General features: G+C 48.2%; 1 protein-coding gene across 2 annotated transcripts in view; it reads left to right on the forward strand.

Moving 5' to 3' along the window:
- The window catches only part of RCSD1 (RCSD domain containing 1), a 68,466-nt gene extending 51,199 nt beyond the window's left edge, over positions 1-17,267 (forward strand). For both annotated transcript variants that reach the window (XM_067728535.1, XM_067728534.1), the window contains 4 exons: positions 2,081-2,152; positions 5,686-5,889; positions 8,331-8,969; positions 15,586-17,267. In XM_067728535.1, coding sequence (XP_067584636.1) covers positions 2,081-2,152; positions 5,686-5,889; positions 8,331-8,969; positions 15,586-15,618 — 948 coding nt within the window. In that variant the 3' untranslated portion in view covers positions 15,619-17,267. The remainder of the gene's footprint in view (positions 1-2,080; positions 2,153-5,685; positions 5,890-8,330; positions 8,970-15,585) is intronic.
- The last annotated feature ends 1,295 nt before the right edge of the window (positions 17,268-18,562 follow it).

The raw sequence follows: 18,562 nt of genomic DNA on the forward strand, positions 1-18,562 counted from the left end.
CCAATGCACAGTGCCGGAGAGGGTCTTCCCATCCCTTCTTCATCCCTGCCCCCTCCCTATGCCTGCACAGGCCTGAGACGGTGGAGCCAGCCCCTGCCGACAGGGTATCCTGGAGTTGCCCCTCTCTGGAGGACCCACCCAAAAGAGTGTTTAATATGGCCACTGAGCCTGCCTTGCCTGCCCACAGGAGGGCTGGAAAACAGTTCCATCTGAAAAATCTGGTCATTATTCTAGACATTATAGGAATGTCATATATGGACATATATACATACAAAAAGAGAGATGTCAGGCTGACTTTTCTCCACCAACTGTATGAGCGGAGGCCACTTGTTAAACAGTAAAGGAAATACTGCCACCTTCAGCCGTTCCCAGGAATGGCATTGGCGGCTCTTTTGGGTTCTTCCTGCTTTGCAGTTCAATTCGAATCAACAAGGATTTTGTAGGGCATGAGCTGGGTTCCCAGCACTGTCCTATGATGAAGGGGCTGTGTTTATTGAATTTTCACTCTCTTCAGAAGATACTAGTCAGTTGCAGAAGAGAATAAAGTATTACATAAAGTGAGCTTTGTCAGCACAATTGTTGCTGCAGTTCCTAAACAGTATCTTCAGAAACGCGGCCTCATATGAACTTTCACTGTAAAGCCCAGAAATTAAGGACAACTGAGTTTGGGCTGGAAGCTCTTTGTTCTCACGGTGGACACAAGGCTCCTTGAAAGACTGACTGCTCTGGAAATATGTCTGATGGTGTAAACTCATGGAGCCAGAGGCACCTGAGAGCTGGAGGAGGCCTTAGAATCGTTTATTCCAACCCACCCACCTGCCTGGGTCTTGGCCGGGGAGGCTGAGGCCGGGGCAGCCATCTGGCTCCTGTCAAAGCCGGAGTTAGCAGGGGCTGGGGAAGGGAGCTCCTGAGTCCCAGCCAGTGGCTGCCCCATGCTCCAGCACCTCCCCCGCCCTGCAATGCTGGGCCTTAAAAAGGTCACAGGGAGTTCAGTTGAGTGAGTCTGTCTCCTTCCATCACTAAAATACAATCATCTCACTCAATAACTATCTCAGAATATTTATAAGAAATTGTGTTATTCTTCTTATGATTCAAGTAAATTAGCACATGGGTGCGAGGAGCAGGGTCCCCAAACTATAGGTCTCTGTCCGACAGCGTGGAAGTCATCTTTTTCTTCATCATCATCATCATCATCACTGTCATCATTCCTACGTGTTGAGGGTCAATATAGCTGTGGAACTAGAATCAAGTTGTAGGGATTTTACACAAAACAGGAAGGAGTCAATCTTTTTAGATAATATAAAATCCAAAGACAGGCAAGATTCCTGACAATACACTCATCACAAAAATATCCCAACTAACAGAACATATATATGGGTGTGTGTGTATGTATATATACACAAGATATCTCAGACATTGACCACTTTCAGAGGGCAGGCGCTCAATCGTATTCATTTTTATGTAACCAACACAATGCCTGGAATGTAGGAGATACTCAATAAATGTCCGTTTAATCAAAATGAATAGTCAGTGTTTTAGAATATGATAATTTATAAACAACACTATTGGTGGGGTTTTCCAAAATATTATTAGTTTAAGGGAAGAACTTCAAGTATACCTCTGTCAGGTTTCACTCCGGCTCTGTGGTTTCTTATGTTTATGACAAACAGAATGGATGGTCACTGTGCCCTTTCTCTTTGAAATCCCCTCCAATTGTTGGCTCATGTTGTTGAAGGTCATGAGGTGAAGATCTTGTCCCCCTCAGACATAGTCTGTTCTCTCATAATGACCATGAAGGCATTCTTCCTGGAACAGGAGGCCTGCTGTGTTTCAGACGTCCTGCCTGCTCTGATCCATAGATTCAAGTGGCCTTGTTAGTGGTAGGGTGAGGGAGAGGGGAAGGGGAATCTGCCACGCCCAGGACCTCAGGAGGTAAGTGAGCTCCCGAAGCTAAGTGATGAGGTGGTAAAGCCAACTTTTTCTTCTCCTCTTATTCCAACTGTGGCTTCTGGGCTCCAGCCAGAACCCCACCTCCCTTCACCTCACTCATTTGCTTGTTTTGGTCCATTTGCTTTTATAGAAGTCACCGCCCAATGCAAGCCACCCTCCTAAAGTCAAGGTGAAGAGCTCGCCTCTGATCGAGAAGCTCCAGGTAAGTTCAGAATCGATGCTACCTCCTATCCAACCCCCTCTCTTATCCAACATTTGCATGTCTTTGGGGCTCCTAGGGTAGTTCCAGATGTCACCTGGACAGTTGACCTCTGATAACCAGCTAGTGATCAAACTGCCCTGAAGGATGAGGGGCTCTACCTGGAGGCAAAATGCTAAAATAAGGACCCTATCAAACATGAGCTCATGTCATTAGTACCTAATGGAGATTGAGGATAATCAGATGCCTCAAGAGTCTTATGGGAAAGGATGTCATACACAGGAAACACTCCAGGAATAGCCAAGTCCTCTCCATGGCCTGAATGCAGCCACAAACCGTTTCAGCTTTACACAGGGCTGAAATTCAGGTGCTAGTCATTACACCACTACGGCCAAGTTCATTGTTTGGAAAGCATTCCATCCTACCTCGCCACCTTATACATTCAGAGCCCTCACCACTGTGCCCACAGTGGGGCTGGCTTTCCTGGGAGTGTAAACGAAGTATGTGACACTGCACTTGATCTCACAATCTTGTTGGGGAGACAAGGTTTTCACACATGATACAATAAAAGACATATAGGAGAGTAAATACCGGAGATCTAAATTGTGGGTAACTATCCGACTCCTACTGCTCTAGACCAGGACTTTTTTTTTTTTTTTTGCGGTACGCGGGCCTCTCACTGTTGCGGCCTCTCCCGTTGCGGAGCACAGACTCCGGACCCGCAGGCTCAGAGGCCATGGCTCACGGGACCAGCCACTCCATGGCATGTGGGATCCTCCCGGACCAGGGCACGAACCCGTGTCCCCTGCATCGGCAGGCGGACTCTCAACCACTGCGCCACCAGGGAAGCCCTAGACCAGGACTTTTTACCTCGGCATTATTTGAGCTGGTCAATTTTGTTGCAGGGGCTGCCTGGTACACTGCAAGGTGCTTTGACAGCATCCTTGGTCCCTATCCACTCGATGCCAGCAGCACTCTTCAGTAAACTGTGACAAAGATAAATGTCCCTAGACATTGCCAAATGTCTCCTGGAGACAAAATCATCCCCCTGCCCCCTACCCCCGCTGAGAACCACTGCGGGTAAAATTTTAGAGCGAGAAGACAGTCAAGTGGGCAGGAGTAATTAACAAATGCTTTAGGAAATACCTGAGTTTAGGAAATTCCTGAGTCAGTCCTTAAGAATAGTGGCTGGAAAGGAGGGAGGAAGGTACTCCTGGTGTGAGAACAGCATGAGCTAAAGCACAGAGGAGGGACAGGCATGGTATATCTGGGTGGGGCCTGTAGAAGATGCCCCAGCTTTCACCGCAGTCCCTGTGCAGGAGAACAACAAGGCTCTCCTGCACTGGATCCTCCCCTCTGGGTCCAACTAATAAAATTGGCTCGTCTACCTTGTTCTGAAGCCATCATTAGGGGTGTGTCAAGACAAGTAGCCACAGCCCCTGCAGTTCCCAGCTATGTGAGAGACCAGGGATTTGGCCCCCAGCCTGATTTGGGGTTAAGGGAAGCATCTCTGGTTTGGGTTATGAGCCTACCTCATCGCGGGGTGGGGGGGGTCTCCCCTGAAGTTTAATTCATACTGAGAAGCCCTGATCCCACTCCAGCTGCAGGGAGGGAGTGGGCTGCCCATCGCTGTAGGAGGCTGCAGGGCTCCCATATACATACCAGGGGTCTCTCAGAAGGGACCCCAGAACTCAGACATTCCCTCCTAGCAGCCATCCAAAGGGTGTAGCCGAGAACCCCTACCTCTGTCTCCCGGCAGCCTACCACAGACCTCATCTAAGTGCCAGAAGTTAGTTTGCAAATGCTGTGTACCCTGCAGTCTTGGTGTTATTCCCCTTTCCAGTCATTAATAAGCCTCTTTGGGAAACATCGCAACCTGAGAATGAGGGTTTAATCTCTAATGGTTTAATCTCATGAAGAATGTCAGCGACAGTATATAATTTGGCCAAATCCCATAGGAACCTTACTTTGTTGGAAATACGTGGGGAAAGAACTAAGAAGTGCATCACCAGCTTCATTTTTCTTCTAAGTATTCTATTGGATGAGTTAGGAGCTATGATTTTTTCTTCACTAGAATAGTCCATAGTTCAAAGTTCAAGTTTTCCTCTGGCTAGCAAGACCCATTTTATTTGCAAGCAGTCTTACAGAGGGAATGTCCCAGCTTGACCCTGAGAGGGCAGGAAGACCTCTTTTAATGCCCAGTTAATATCCCCTCTGCCATGAAGTCCTCTGAGCCATCCTAGCACACCATCTCCCACAGCCTCTGTGGTCCAAACCTGTCCCTTTGTACCTGCAACGTGCTGCTTTTAGACATGGCGTGGGCTCACACTGTTGCTGTTTAACTTTTATATTTTTAATTGGACAATGACACAATCTTGTCTATATTATAAATTCTTTCTTAAAATCACAATTGAAATACAAACATCGTCCTAAACGTGTAATGTTCTATACTGTGCAAGTCCTAAAGTACATGTCGGAGTTCTCCAAGGTGACAGAGCCTCGGCTGGCAGGAGGGTGGCACCGAGGGGAGTCTGGAGGGAAAGGGTGTGAGTCGGGTAGTGGCAGGAGAGAGTAAGGGGACCAGATCATAAAAGACTCTAAAGGTCAGCCTCAGTCGATGGGACAAATAAAGACTCTGAGACACAGAAAGGCTACTGGACTCGCTGTAGGTCACACAGCTATTAAGTGAAAGAGGCAACATCTGGAGTTGGGTGTGTCTGCGTGGAGAGCATCATCTGCCCCTCCAGCCTGGTCCCTCCCCTTGGAGGCCTTGCTGCTGGCCCTCCTGCTCTGGAGGATGCAACTGCGCAATGATTTGGAAACGCAGAGGTCAGAGCAGGAGGAACAAGAGCCCCTAGGTGGCGCTAGAGGACCCAAGGGACTCACGTTCAGTCCCTCCGTAGACATCCGCACCACCACCTTCTCCGAGGCAGTCGGATAGATCTGGGACCACCGCCTCCTCCCCCACCAAACTCTTGACTCCCTCAGGCCTCGGTTACCTTCGGGTAACCCCTCCCCTTTGCTTGCCCTCGGGGTTCATTCTGGTCTGGTTGCACCTGCACTGCGATGCTGCAAGTAGGGTCACACACTGGCATCTGCTCCGCTGGCTCCCCGCTGGAAAGGCGTGGTGGCCTGCTGTGTCCACCACTGTGGTCTACCGAGAGAGACCCTGTACTTGGAGACTGAGGGACAAACAGACCTGGCTTGAATCCCAGGGCAGATTCCTTAAACACTTTGCTAATGTGTGCCATGAGAACAAAACTGAACATGTAGGGTGGTTGTAGAGAGGAAAACTGCACATGCCCAGCAGAGTAGGCATCCAGTAAGCAGTAACTGCTCTTGACTCTGATGAGAACGATGGTAAAGGGTGCTGACAGCATGAGAGCCTGGTGCCTGCAGGTGCTGACAGGTGCTATTCTGGCCTCTTTGTCTATAAATCGGGACTGTTCCAATGCATTTTTGCCGGATCAGATCAGTGCTTCCTGGGCATTACGGAATGCAGCCTGGGTTTGAAATTCCTCATCTTTTCTCTACAGGCCAATTTAGTCTTTGATCCAGCGGCCCTGCTGCCTGGGGCCTCACCCAAGAGTCCTGGACTCAAGGCCATGGTGTCACCATTTCACAGCCCGCCTTCTACCCCCAGCAGCCCTGGCGTGTGGTCTCGGGCCAGCGAGCCGGAGGAGGTGCCCGTCAGCTTTGACCAGCCTCCTGAGGGCAGTCATCTGCCCTCTTACAATAAGGTAATATCTAGATCCTAAGTACTGTGGTGTGTCTGTGGAAATGCGGACACTGGGCAATTCTGAATCACCTCTACCCTGTTGTCCTGGAGAAAGGAGGACACTTCTGAGCTGTGGTAAGATGTGGTTTTTAACAAAGGAAATTTCTTCTCTTCCTGGCAAGTGATCCCTGAGCTAAGATCACCCTCTACCTAGCCTGCCTCTCTCATCCGCTCTTCCCGTAACTGTGCCACTCACCTGAAAGGTGCAGGGGATGGAGCGCTCCATCCTTTGTGGAGAGAGGGGCAGGAATTCAGTACTGATCCCAGCTGCACAGAGAGTTATGTCAAAAGCTGAAAACAAAAGCTAAAGACCTGATCAGTGACTCAGCAGAAGGGAGGGCAGGGTCACTAGGTTGTCCTGTCCTGCCCTGATATGAATACTCCTAAGTGTCCCAGAACGGGTTCAAATCATTCTTACTGCATCTTGCCCCAGTTGAAGAATATCCAACTCGTTCCCTTTGCAAAAAGATGTATGGCAGCACTTGTTTCTGTAGATACTGCCCTAATACTTGTGTGTGTGATTTCATCAGATCCCTGCCCTACTAGAAGGAGGTAAGAATCAAGAGAATCAGAGGTACATACAGTCCAGTACACTCCAAGCAGGTACCCAGCAAATTTGGACCAGAGCCAGGCAGGGGCTAAGAGTTAAAGGGCTCTTTTCTTTTTTTTGTTTGCACCACGGGCATGCGGGATCTTACTTTCCCGACCAGGGATCAAATCCGCACCCCCTGCAGTGCAAGCGCAGAGTCTTAACCACTTGACCACCAGGGAAGTCCCTGAATTAAAGGGTTCTGATGCCAGGAAAAGTTAAATAAATGTGACCTTAGAATTAAGGATGGAGAGAGCAGGATCTACTGGGCCCTTCCAGAGGATCCATCTAGGAAAGAGGTCAAATGTGTTGAAACAGGTAGGGCCCAAGGAAACAAAAGTGGTGGCGAGGAGGTGATGGGGTAGGCTTGAGCCTGCTGGCTGGGGACAGAGTGGAGATCCTTCAGCCCAGGGCAATGGAGAGACCCCCGACAGCAGAGAGGAACCCAGGAGAGAGCCCTGTCTTCTCACAGGATGTCAGTGGGATGTAGAGGCAGGGAGGGAGGCCCTGCCACCTGGTCATAGTACTGGGGGCTTTAGTCTGTGACAGCAGTAAGGGAGCAGGCAGGATTATTTCTGAACCCTGCTGGCCATGAGGGCTGGGGCCTTGATAGCCTGCAAGGCTAGCCTCACTGTGGTCTCAGGAAAGTTCCTGGGAAGCCCTTTTAAAACCAAGTATTCAGGGCTTCACTGATGGTGCAGTGGTTGAGAATCCGCCTGCCAGTGTAGGGGACACAGGTTCGATCCCTGGTCTGGGAAGATCCCACATGCCGCAGAGCAACTAAGCCTGTGCGCCACAACTACTGAAGCCTGTACACCTAGAGCCCGTGCTCCGCAACAAGAGAAGCCACTAAATAAATTTATTAAAAAAAAAAAAAGTATTCATTCCAAACTTCTGAGACAACTAGGATTGACAAATACCAAAATGCAAATCAGTGAGAAAATAAGATTTAATTTGCACATAAATTTTTAAAAGACACATCACTTGAGTAAGGTAGGACACCCACTATAAACACGCCATTGAACTTCTGACAAAGTCCAGTGGACCCAGGTGAGGCCTGGTTCTGAGATTCACACACTTCCCAGAGAAAAAATGGTTTTCAGGCAGCTCTGCTGGGTGTTTCTAAGGTGTGGCTTCTGCTAGTGTTGGACCTCGCTGGAGAAAGCAAAGGATTCTGGCTGCTCAGCTCTCCCGGGGTTAGCCAGCTCTGGGGGGGTGGGGGTGGGGGTGGGGGGAAGGGAGGAAGCTGATCACCAGCTGTCCAGCTCCACACCCATGAGGTCATGGTACCAGCCACCCACAGACCCCCAACCCTGTTTTCTGTTGGGTTCACCTTTGTCAAAGTAGAAACTTCAAAATGTTAAAACATGACTCTGGTACGAAATAGAGAGAGATTTTGTTCAACTTGTTAATTTAGGAGGGATCCTGTAAGATGGTAAAGCTCATTCAAAGAACTGGTTATTTATAGGCAATTAAAAAGGACAAATGTTAGAATAACATTGCTAAGTTAGACACTGAGCTGATGGTTATTTTACAGGCCAGTAAAATCTTAGGTTTTTTTTTTTACTGGATAGACAGCATTTTCATCTTCACACACACAGAAAAAATCTGCAGGTTACCATGTAATACCACAGCCCCATAGGGCTCTAACCTATAATAAATAGCAAGCAATGGTACATCCCCCTAGAAAATCAAATGATCCTCAGGTGGGCTTGTGAAGCTGTGCGTGTGAGACTGACATTGAAAGAACATGCGCCCTCCCTGTTTGGCCTTTTTCACAGGTGTAGATCATTTTCCTTAACACTTTCTTGCAGGTGCGGACAAGGGGCTCCATAAAAAGGCGCCCTCCCTCCAGGCGATTCCGAAGGTCTCAGTCGGAGGACTGTGCGGACCTGGGGGGGCTCAGGGCCGAGGAGTCCTCCCAGGAGAATGGGGCCAAGGAAGAGAATGGGGACGAGGTGTTCCCAGCCAAGAGCAAGACCCCAGGATCCCCTCCTCTGAGGAGGACGCCCAGCTGGACAGAGAAGCAGGAGGAGAAGGGCAGGGCTTTGAGGGTAGCCCAGCAGCACGAAAAGGCCGTGGGGAGCTCTGAGGAGGGGGCCAGCCAGCGTACAGCCCAAGCCTCCAGCCCAGAGGCAGAGGACGGAGGTGGGAGCCCCACGGAGGAGAAACCGGCTGAAGGGCAGATAGAAGAGCCTACGGAGGTGAAGGAGAGGGCGGCCAGCGAAGAGGAGGAGCCTGAACAAAGCAGCCGAGACACAGAGGGGCTGGAGGAGGGAGCTCTGGGGGAGGAGACCCCCCAAAGCCCCCCTGGAGGAGGGGAGGGCGACCACAGTTCTGAGCAGGGGGCTGGCAAGGAAAAGCAAGATGACGGGACCATCCTCGAGCCAGGCTGTGACCCTGTCACTGACCATGCCCAGCCGGACACTAGCAGTGAGGTCCCCAAGACAGAGGTAGGTGGCCTGGCTTGTCCCCTCGACCCGGACAGAGCAGGGCCAGCGCATCCTATGTCCCGTGCCCTGTTCCTTACACCCATCACCAATCAGCTGGGTGTGCAGTAGCACAGGGACTGGATTGAGACGGGCTGTCACTGATGGGGAGGGGACAGAAGGACCAGAAAGGGAAGCGTGTCCCATGCTCTCTGCTTCTCGCTCCCTCGGGGTTCTGGTGCCCTTCTGGATGTGACTGAGGCCCACACACCGAGGCCTCCTGATGCAGCATCCTGGACTGGGCTCGCTTCTGTGGGGCGTTCTCAGAGGAAAAGGGGGTGCTCCTTTCCATACAAAGCTCACAGTAATAGTGCATGAGACCAGCAGCTCCTTGGGGCGCAGTAAAGAAGGCAGAACACGGCAATGGGCAGGGCTTCCCCAGGGAAGCTTTAAAGGAGGCTTTGTGTTCCATCCGTGCACGCACAGGTGTTAGACACCGAGAGCACAGGAGGACCGGCTGCCTCAGTCCCGCCCTCCTGCTGGGCCCACACTTAGTCATGTGGCTCCTCCCACCACTCCCAGGAAGCCCACCTGAGCTCACCTACTTGTGCCCTCAGGAGCACGACCAGCCTTGCTGGTTTCCACAAGAAAAGCTCTGTGTCCCACCCCCTACTGCCACCCCTAACAATCTTCTTTTTTTTTGGTACGCGGGCCTCTCACTGTCGCGGCCTCTCCCGTTGTGGAGTCTTCCCGGACCGGGGCACGAACCCACGTCCCCTGCAGCAGCAGGTGGACTCTCAACCACTGCGCCACCAGGGAAGCCCCTCACCCCCTAACAATCTTATCAACAAAGTCACCTTCCAGTGTTTCCCCCTTCCCTTTATGTTAGTTCATTCATTCATTAACACAAGCCACCGTCAGCTTCTGACATTAGCCTCTTATGTCACTTCCTGCTTCCACTTTTTCTGCCTACGTAGTCCATTCTCTGTACAGCAACCAGAGGGGTGTGTGTGTGTGTTTACTCATTGCTAAAATTACTCATGTCCTGTGTTAGTTTCTTAGGGCTGCCATAACAAATTACCACAAATTGGCAGCTTGAAAACAATCGAAATGTATTGTCACACAGTTCAGGAGGCCAGAACTCCAAAATCAAGGTGTTGGCAGGATTGGTTCCCTCTGGAGGCTCTGAGGAAGAGTCTTTTCCAGCCTGTCCCCTAACTTGTGGTGGCTGCTGGCGACCCTGGGAATCCTCTCTTTTCTCTTCCAGCTTCTGGTGGTTGTTGGCAATCCTCGGTGTTCCCTGATTTGTAGACTCATCACTCCAACCTTTGCCTCTATCTTCACATGGTCTTTCCCTGTGTCTGTGTGTCTCAAATCTCCCTCTCCTTTGTCTTATAAGGACACCCGTCATTGGATGTGGACCCACCCTAAGTCCAGAATGATCTCATCTTAAGATCCTTAATTACATCTACAATGATGCTCTTTCCAAATAAGGTCACATTCACAGGTACTGGGGGTTAGGATTGGACATATCTTTGGAGGAGGACACAACCCATGGCACCTCTGCTCCCCCTTGTCCCAGAGCACTCAAAATACAGATTCCAAACCCTCTGTGAGGCCCTGCATGGGGGGCCCCTGCCCAGCTCTCCCTGACTCTCCCCCATACTGTGCCCCAACCGTGGTGATGTTTTTTGGTTTTGTTTGTTTTTTACAGTGGTTAATATCTAGATCCTTGAAGTGACTTGGTGCAGTAATTTATAAGCCCAAAATTGGTTGAACAGACTCAGAACCTGTAGCTTTCCAAAATGCCATCTGAGAGCTGTTGTTTAGGACTGTGCCCAAATCACATAGGGCTGGCATGTGTACATCCTTCCAGCCTTTCTTCTTTGTGGTTGTATTTTTATACTCCAGATTGATAGTGTTCAGGTTCTAAACGTGTTGCTTTCGAATGTTCATTAAGCTTTCTTTCATATAGTAATACTTTAAAAAATTGGGGGAATTCCCTGGTGGTCCAGTGGTTAGGACTCGGAGCTTTCATTGCTGTGGGCCCGGGTCCCATCCCTGGTCGGGGAACTAAGATCACACAGCCGCACAGCATGACCAAAAAAATATAAAAATTTTAAAAACTTTTTTTTTTTTTTTTTTTTGCTGTACGCGGGCCTCTCACTGTTGTGGCCTCTCCCGTTGCAGAGCACAGGCTCTGGATGTGCAGGCTCAGCGGCCATAGCTCACAGGCCTAGCTGCTCCACGGCATGTGGGATCTTCCTGGACTGGGGCACAAACCCGTGTCCCCTGCATCGGCAGGCGGACTGTCAACCACTGCGCCACCAGGGAAGCCCTAAAAACACTTTTAAAAATTTGGATTTTTAAATTTTCAAGACACCATTTTCATTTTTTGTTTTATTACTTAAATGCAAGGTGCTACCTCTTTACAAGAGCTTAACAGCATATAATTTCTCATTTAACTGCACATGTCAGATCCTCACTATGTGCAGAACACTGTACTAGCTGTAGTGTGTGTGTGTGTGTGTGTGTGTGTGTGTACTAGCTGTACTAGCTGTAGTGTGTGTGTTTGCAACAAACGTGAACGCACATCCACTCCCAAGGAGATTTTAATTAAAGAATATTATAAAATTCTTGAAAAAATTCTTGAGGATTTACTATATTAAGTTCTTTAATATACAAGGATAAAGATGGGTATGTGTTTGAGGTGCCAAATAAACAGCAAAAAGACTTGGTTGAAAATATGTCTTTTCCAGAAATTGTACCTCCAAACTTTCCGTTGTTCCCTTGAATCATACTAATAATAATTTGCTACTCACTGGGGCTTTTCAGTTTATTTACTTTTCATAAGGAATTGGCAAAGTTTGATAAGGTGAACAAAAGGTCTGGTCTCTAGATTCCTGTTGTGGTTTTAAAATGGAAGCAGGCAGACATAACATAGCCTTTCTCCTATTTTGCCTATAGTTAACATCAATTCATAAATTAATGACTTAAGTAGTAATGTGTTAGAGTCATTTTCCAACTGACCTATATCTAAAATTACTGGTAAAATTGTCTAGAATAATTTTTATTCCATAGTGCATTGAATACAATCTTTTAAAGATTCTAGCCATATAGAAGTATGGAGAATGAAAAATTTTATTGAAGTATAGTTGTTACAATGTGTTAATTTCTGCTGTACAGCAAAGTGACTCAGTTATACACATATATATTCTTTGTCATATTCTTTTCCATTATGGTTTATCACAGGATATTGAGTATAGTTCCCTGTGCTATACAATAGGACCTTGTTGTTTATCCATCCTATATATAATAGTTTGTGTCTGCTGACCCCAAACTCCCAATCCTTCCCTCCCCCAACCCCCTTCCCCTTGACAACCACAAGCCTCTTCTCTATGTCTGTGACTTTGTTTCTGTTTCATAGATATGTTCATTTGTGTCATATTTTAGATTCCACATATAAGTGATATATGAGAATGAATTTTGTATCTCTACCCTCGTCTCCCTCTTTGCACCTCTCTCCTTAGTAGGCATAATCACCATATACAATTCAGTGTTCATATTTTCAGTCCTATTTGGGTTTGATGGACTGAGCTGCAGTTATTTTGGACAAAGATTTTTTTTGTTTGTTTTTGTTTTTTTATAAATTTATTTTATTTATTTATTTATTTTTGGCTGCGTTGGGTCTTCATTGCTGCGCGCTGGCTTTTCTCTAGTTGCGGCGAGCGGGGGCTTCTCTTGGTTGCGGTGCGCGGGCTTCTCATTGCGGTGGCTTCTCTTGTTGTGGAGTACGGGCTCTAGGCACGCGGGTTCAGTAGTTGTGGTGCACGGGCTTAGTTGCTCCACGGCATGTGGGATCTTCCCGGACCAGGGCTCGAACCCGTGTCGCCTGCATTAGCTGGTGGATTCTTAACCACTGAGCCATCAGAGAAACCCCAAAGATGTATTTTTTAATTGCTAAATATATTTATCCCTTCCTATTGACAGTCTGACTGAGCATTATTCCTCTTGTAGTTTATCTGATCAAGATACTTCTACCAATCAAAGAACAAGATGGGAATTAAATCGGGGGGCCGGAAGCTGTCTCTTTAGTGGTGTGCGCTGCCTCTGTGAGATCCAGGAAAGAACTTGTACAGGCATGGCGTGCTGGGGAAGCCCGTGACACAAGGGGCCCACTTCACAGTTGTCCTTACTGGGGAACCCTTTGGCACCACTGCCCGAGGCATTTTGGTTCTAACTTTTTTTTTTTTTTTTTTTTTTGCGGTACGCGGGCCTCTCACTATTGTGGCCTTTTCCGTTGTGGAGCACAGGCTCCGGACGCGCAGGCTCAGCGGCCATGGCTCACGGCCCCAGTCGCTCCGCGGCATGTGAGATCCTCCCGGACCGGGGCACGAACCCGCGTCCCTTGCATTGGCAGGCGGACTCTCAACCACTGCGCCACCAGGGTAGCCCTTGGTTCTAGCTTTGACCAGGCTTGAAAAGACCAAAAGAGCATTGGAAGCAGTGCGCCTTCCAGATTAAATAAATTATGCAGATGTACAGAGGTGCTTTGTGAAGCAGTTTATTCTGATGAGTAGCGCTGGTGTCCTTCGTGTCAACATCGAGCTCTGTGACCTTGGACAACTCCTGTCCCTTCTTGGAGCTCGGGTTTCTTCCTCTGCAAAACCAGGGGGTTGGACTAAGGTTGTCAAAGTTTTGCCGCCTTCCTCCGCTTGCGTTTCTACCTCAGTCCCTCCCTTAGCCTCTTAACTACCCTCCACTGAGATCCCATGTCCCTGCCCCGCAGGCTCCCTCCATGGCCAGTCACTTAACGAGCTGTCCTTCCGCATGTTTTGTCGTTGTTGTCCTTCTGCACTTTAATCTCCCTCTCACCATCGACCTGCTCTATCTTTCTGTATTAATCCCCAAAGCTAAGTCACTCTCACACCCACCTTCTCTGCCAAGACTTGTGTCATTGGTGGAATTCACGAAACCATGCTGCCTGGATCTCTTATAAACTCTTACCAACCCAGCTGAACCGTATCCAACCTCACTGCTGCCTGACACCCTCTCACTGCTTCTCTATCATCCTGTTTTCATCACCATTGGTCCAGCTCACTCCCTACCTCTTCCTCTCCCGCTCTGCAGATGACCTCACCTCCTTCCTGTTTACCTAAAGGGAAGACCAGCCTGTTTGCCACTTGCTCATACCCTCCGAGAGTCTCTTCTTCCTGCACATCTGAAGAGAGGCCCCTTTCCTTGATAAGACAAACCCCCTTGTCTGCTGTGTCTACCATTTTCTGGACTTTCCTACAAGATATTTGTGGAGCGTGTGTGTGCATTTTAAGTGAAGGGTTACACTAAGATTTCCCCATTCTGTTACTCTTCTGTATTTCCAACTCCTCACTAGCTCACCCCTTTCTGCCTACAAACATGTTTGGATCTCTGTAATCCTAAAGAAAAAGTTCTCGACTCTGCTCTCTACCCCCCACTCCACCCCCAGTTCTCTCTTTCTCCCCTTGTGATCTCGCTCTTATCATTGACTTTTGAAGCTCACACACGTCCTCCCGGCCACCAAAGACCGGTCATGTCTCTGTTCTTGTCATCCTCACCGCTCTGAAACAGCTAATGCCGGCAACCTGCCCTAAAAACCACCTCCTTCCTTTAACCGCTGTTTGGCTGGGCTGCCCTGGCCCCCTCTCTGCCTCTTAGGGTGGCGTCACCACACCCTGACCTTGGCTCCCACTCCCAGGCTTCATCTTTTTTTTTTTTTTTTTTTTTTGCAGCACGCGGGCCTCTCACTGTTGTGGCCTCTTCCGTTGCGGAGCACAGGCTCCAGACACGCAGGCCCAGCAGCCATGGCTCACGGGCCTAGCCGCTCCGCGGCGTGTGGGGTCTTCCCGGACCGGGGCACGAACCTGTGTCGCCTGCATCGGCAGGCGGACTCTCAACCACTGCGCCACCAGGGAAGCCCTCATCTCCTTTTGTCAGTGACTCCTACACCTGGTCCTCACCATTACCTGCCAGCCCCTCCTGACTGCTTAGCACCAGCCGGGCTCTCACCACGGTCCCAACCACACATCCACAGGCCCACCAGTCCCTCATGCTCCGTATCTCCAAAACCAAACTGCTGCTCGCTTTGTTTCTTCACTTACATTTAACTGAAACCTGAAATTCCGTTGTTAGCCTTAACGCATTTCTTCTCATGAGGTACTTTTCTTCTTTCTCTTTGATTCTTGAGCAGTGTTTCAGGATGATGAAATTAATGGGAATGAGTGAGGAAGTAAGAAGCTAGGGCAAGGAGGACATGGGAAGCCATGCATCAAGGAATAGGCAGTGTCCTCATTGAGGGCTCAAGCTCCAGTCCTGGGGTTTAAATCCTGACTCCACCACTTACTAGCTGTGTGACCTAGGGGAAGTCACTTGACCTCTCTGTGCCTTAATTACCCCACCTATAAAACAGAGCTAATAGAACTACCAAACTCATATTGCTCTCGTGGGGAATAAATGAGTTCATGCACGTGAAAAACTATGTCAGGCACATAGCATTATTATCACTATTACTACTATTACCCGACGTAGCATCCCCAAGGAGACAGGCTGAGTGTCCAGATTTCCTACTTTCCTCCTAATTTATTCCTTCCTCCTCTGCTCACAGGAGAATACCCCTGTCCAGGACACTAAAATGTGAAGAAGATCTCATTGTGCCTAGTGATGAAGCTGCTGGAGCCGTGTCCTTGAAGTAGCAGCAATGATTGTAGCGGCAGCAAAGGAAGCCATCGCAGAAGCAGGATGGGCTGAGGGTCTAGAGTCAGCCTGAGGACACAAGGTGCCATTTCCTGACCTCCGCACCATTGTAGACAGAGATTGGATCTGAGGGCAGCAGACTTTTATCAACTTGATAAAAGTTGTGTCACTTGATGGACTTGGTTTAAAAAAAAAAACTTATTTAAAACAATTTACTATGGTGACAACTCCCCAGGGATACTGGTCAAACTGTGGGGCCCATATACTGTCCACACCCACCTAACCCTATAGCTGACCTCAGAACTGGACTGGGATCTACCTAATCAGATTGTGTTTGTGTAAGGTGACAGCCTTTTTATTGTTCTTAAGTTTTCATGATTCTCAAGTGTAAGTAAAAACTCATTTCAAGTAGCTAGAAACAAAGTAGTATCACTGGAAATATAAATCCTGTAAGTTACAGAAGACCTTAAATTGTATGGAGACCCTGAGACGACCTTTCAGCTTGGTCCAGATTTGACTGGCCAACCAATTTTGAAAACATTGGCCGAGAAGAGATAATTATTGAAACATTGAAAAATATGTGTCTGTTCCAGCAACAGGAGCTTCTCCATCAGGTAATTCTCTAGCTGGTGATACACTGGGAGGCGACCAGCTCGGCTCACCTGCTTCTGCCAGGAGGAGAGCAGGCAGAGGCAGGCAGCAGCTCCTTTGGAGAGGCAGGATGTCTCTGTGCTGCATTTCCTCATCCTGTAAGCAGAGCAGTGACACCTGGACAATGCCTGCCCTCTGGTTAGGATGACGTTTGTGCCTCCAGAGGGGGAGCCTCGAGCATGGATTAGATATCTCCTGGGAAGCGCTTTGAGCATCGTGATGTGCAAGCTACATAATGAGAACGTCCTTCCTGGCTTCCCTGACTTGAATGGAAACCCAGGCTCTCCTCCCCGACTCAGGAGGGGTGGGGCGGGTCTTCTGTCTGTTCCTCCTGGGTAGCTCTTGCTTCATCGGTCTGTTCGGAGAGTGCATGAGGCTTCGCCGGGGACAGGGGGCCTGATACCCCTTCCTTGACATATCCTCTCCCCTCTTCCCACACTCCTGCTGAAAGATGCTCGTCCAAATAAATGTTTAATCTTAAGGGTTGGCCCTTATTCAGATTTGAGTATTTCAGTATCTCAACATGCTGACTTGGTAGCTGGAGCAGTCATTTTTCTGGAGGTCTCTTAGACCACACTCTACTCTGACCGCAGAAAGTAGTTTCCCAGACTTAAAAGGCCTTATCTCACTGCTGGTACCTCAGTTTATCACCCCATTTACACTTTTTCTAAATTTACAGTTTTTCTAACTCCAGGATAGTGTTAATATTTGGGATATATATTTTTTTCAAAAACTGTTTTTAAATCAAATGCAGCTTCTAAACCTTGTAATCTAGTGAAGACTGATACCATAATAAGCTTTGTATTTTAGCAGAGTTTGGGAGATATGTGTGTCAGTTATTTTGAGATCTGTATAATATCTATCATCTATCTAACCTATCATCTATCTGTCATTGACAGAGAAGTATACCCCCTAAACAATACATGGATTTATTTATATATGTCTTTGGGCTGTTTATATATTCGTGCACATATCTGGGCAAGAGTTTTGAGAACGTGAGCATGACTGTGCAATGAAAAGGGGAAATCTGCCACTTCTCTTACTAGAAAAAGGAACGGGACAGATGGGATGTAGATGTAAAAATAAAACTCTATTTTTCTTCTGGAGGGTCCGTACCTTACAGTAGCAGATGAAGAAGGAGCAATAAAAAATAAGAATGTGACACTGAAGGAGCATGTATGACAGTGTCCAAAAATCTCCCCAGTCCCCTATTAGTCACATTATTTGATCTATTTTGTGAGAACACAAAGGCCCCACCGCAGGCGTTGTTATTAGTGATGGGGTTCTTGGCGGGGAATTCGTGAAGCAAAGGCAGGACCTGTTCCCTGTGGGCGCTACACCTGGATGTTTAATGCTCTCCTTTCTCAAAGTGACCATGATTCAGTGTTGCAACACCATAGTTGAGACTGGGATTTCACACTGTGGATTGAAGAAATCCATTTGTGTCTTAGGTGGCACAGAGTCATCACCAGCCCAGGAAGACTTTCATCAGGATTCCTTAATAGGCTTGAAGGAAAACACTGATTCTTCACAGCTACAAGGCTGAAGAGAAGAATCAGAATCATTCTTCCACTACCTTTGTAATCTAGCTTGAATATTAAACTGTGTCCTTCCTTTCTCCAGAGAGGGAGCAGGAAGAAAACTTGAATGCTTTGAAGGAATATGCCAATATTGAAAAGGGGGCTGCATGTGGAACTGGGTAACCAGATATGACCAGGAAGAAGAGCTCAGGGGCCTCAGAACTCCACTCTCCCCACGGAGGTCACCCTCAACAGGACCCTGTTTGCCAGACCAGTTTTGGCCTGTGACCAGCTGACTAGTCACTCCATAAAATGTCAGATAAGGGAATAAAGGAGTGGACAGACAACCAGTTCATCATCTTCTTTTGATTCGGTACTCTTGGGAATGTAAAACTTTAATACAGTTGAATGAATGAGGACCTTCAGTTGCTAATGAAAGGAACCCACCTCAAACAGGCTGATACAAAACAGCTATATCTATGAATCTCCCTCTTTCTCTCTCTTTCTCTGTCTGTCCGTCTCTCCCTCTCTCCTTCTGTACACTGAATAATATGTTTTGACAATCCATGGACAGACCTGAATACAATCACTTAAGCAATGTCAGAAATCTTTCTCTGTTATTGGTCTCTGCTTTCCTCTGTGTTGGCCATATTCTCAGGCAGCCTCTTCCCAGCCTGCAAACCCAATGGAAAGAGCTTATTTTTTTCCCAGTAACTG

This window comes from Pseudorca crassidens, chromosome 2 (assembly GCF_039906515.1).
Source record: "Pseudorca crassidens isolate mPseCra1 chromosome 2, mPseCra1.hap1, whole genome shotgun sequence".
Taxonomy (NCBI): domain Eukaryota; kingdom Metazoa; phylum Chordata; class Mammalia; order Artiodactyla; family Delphinidae; genus Pseudorca; species Pseudorca crassidens.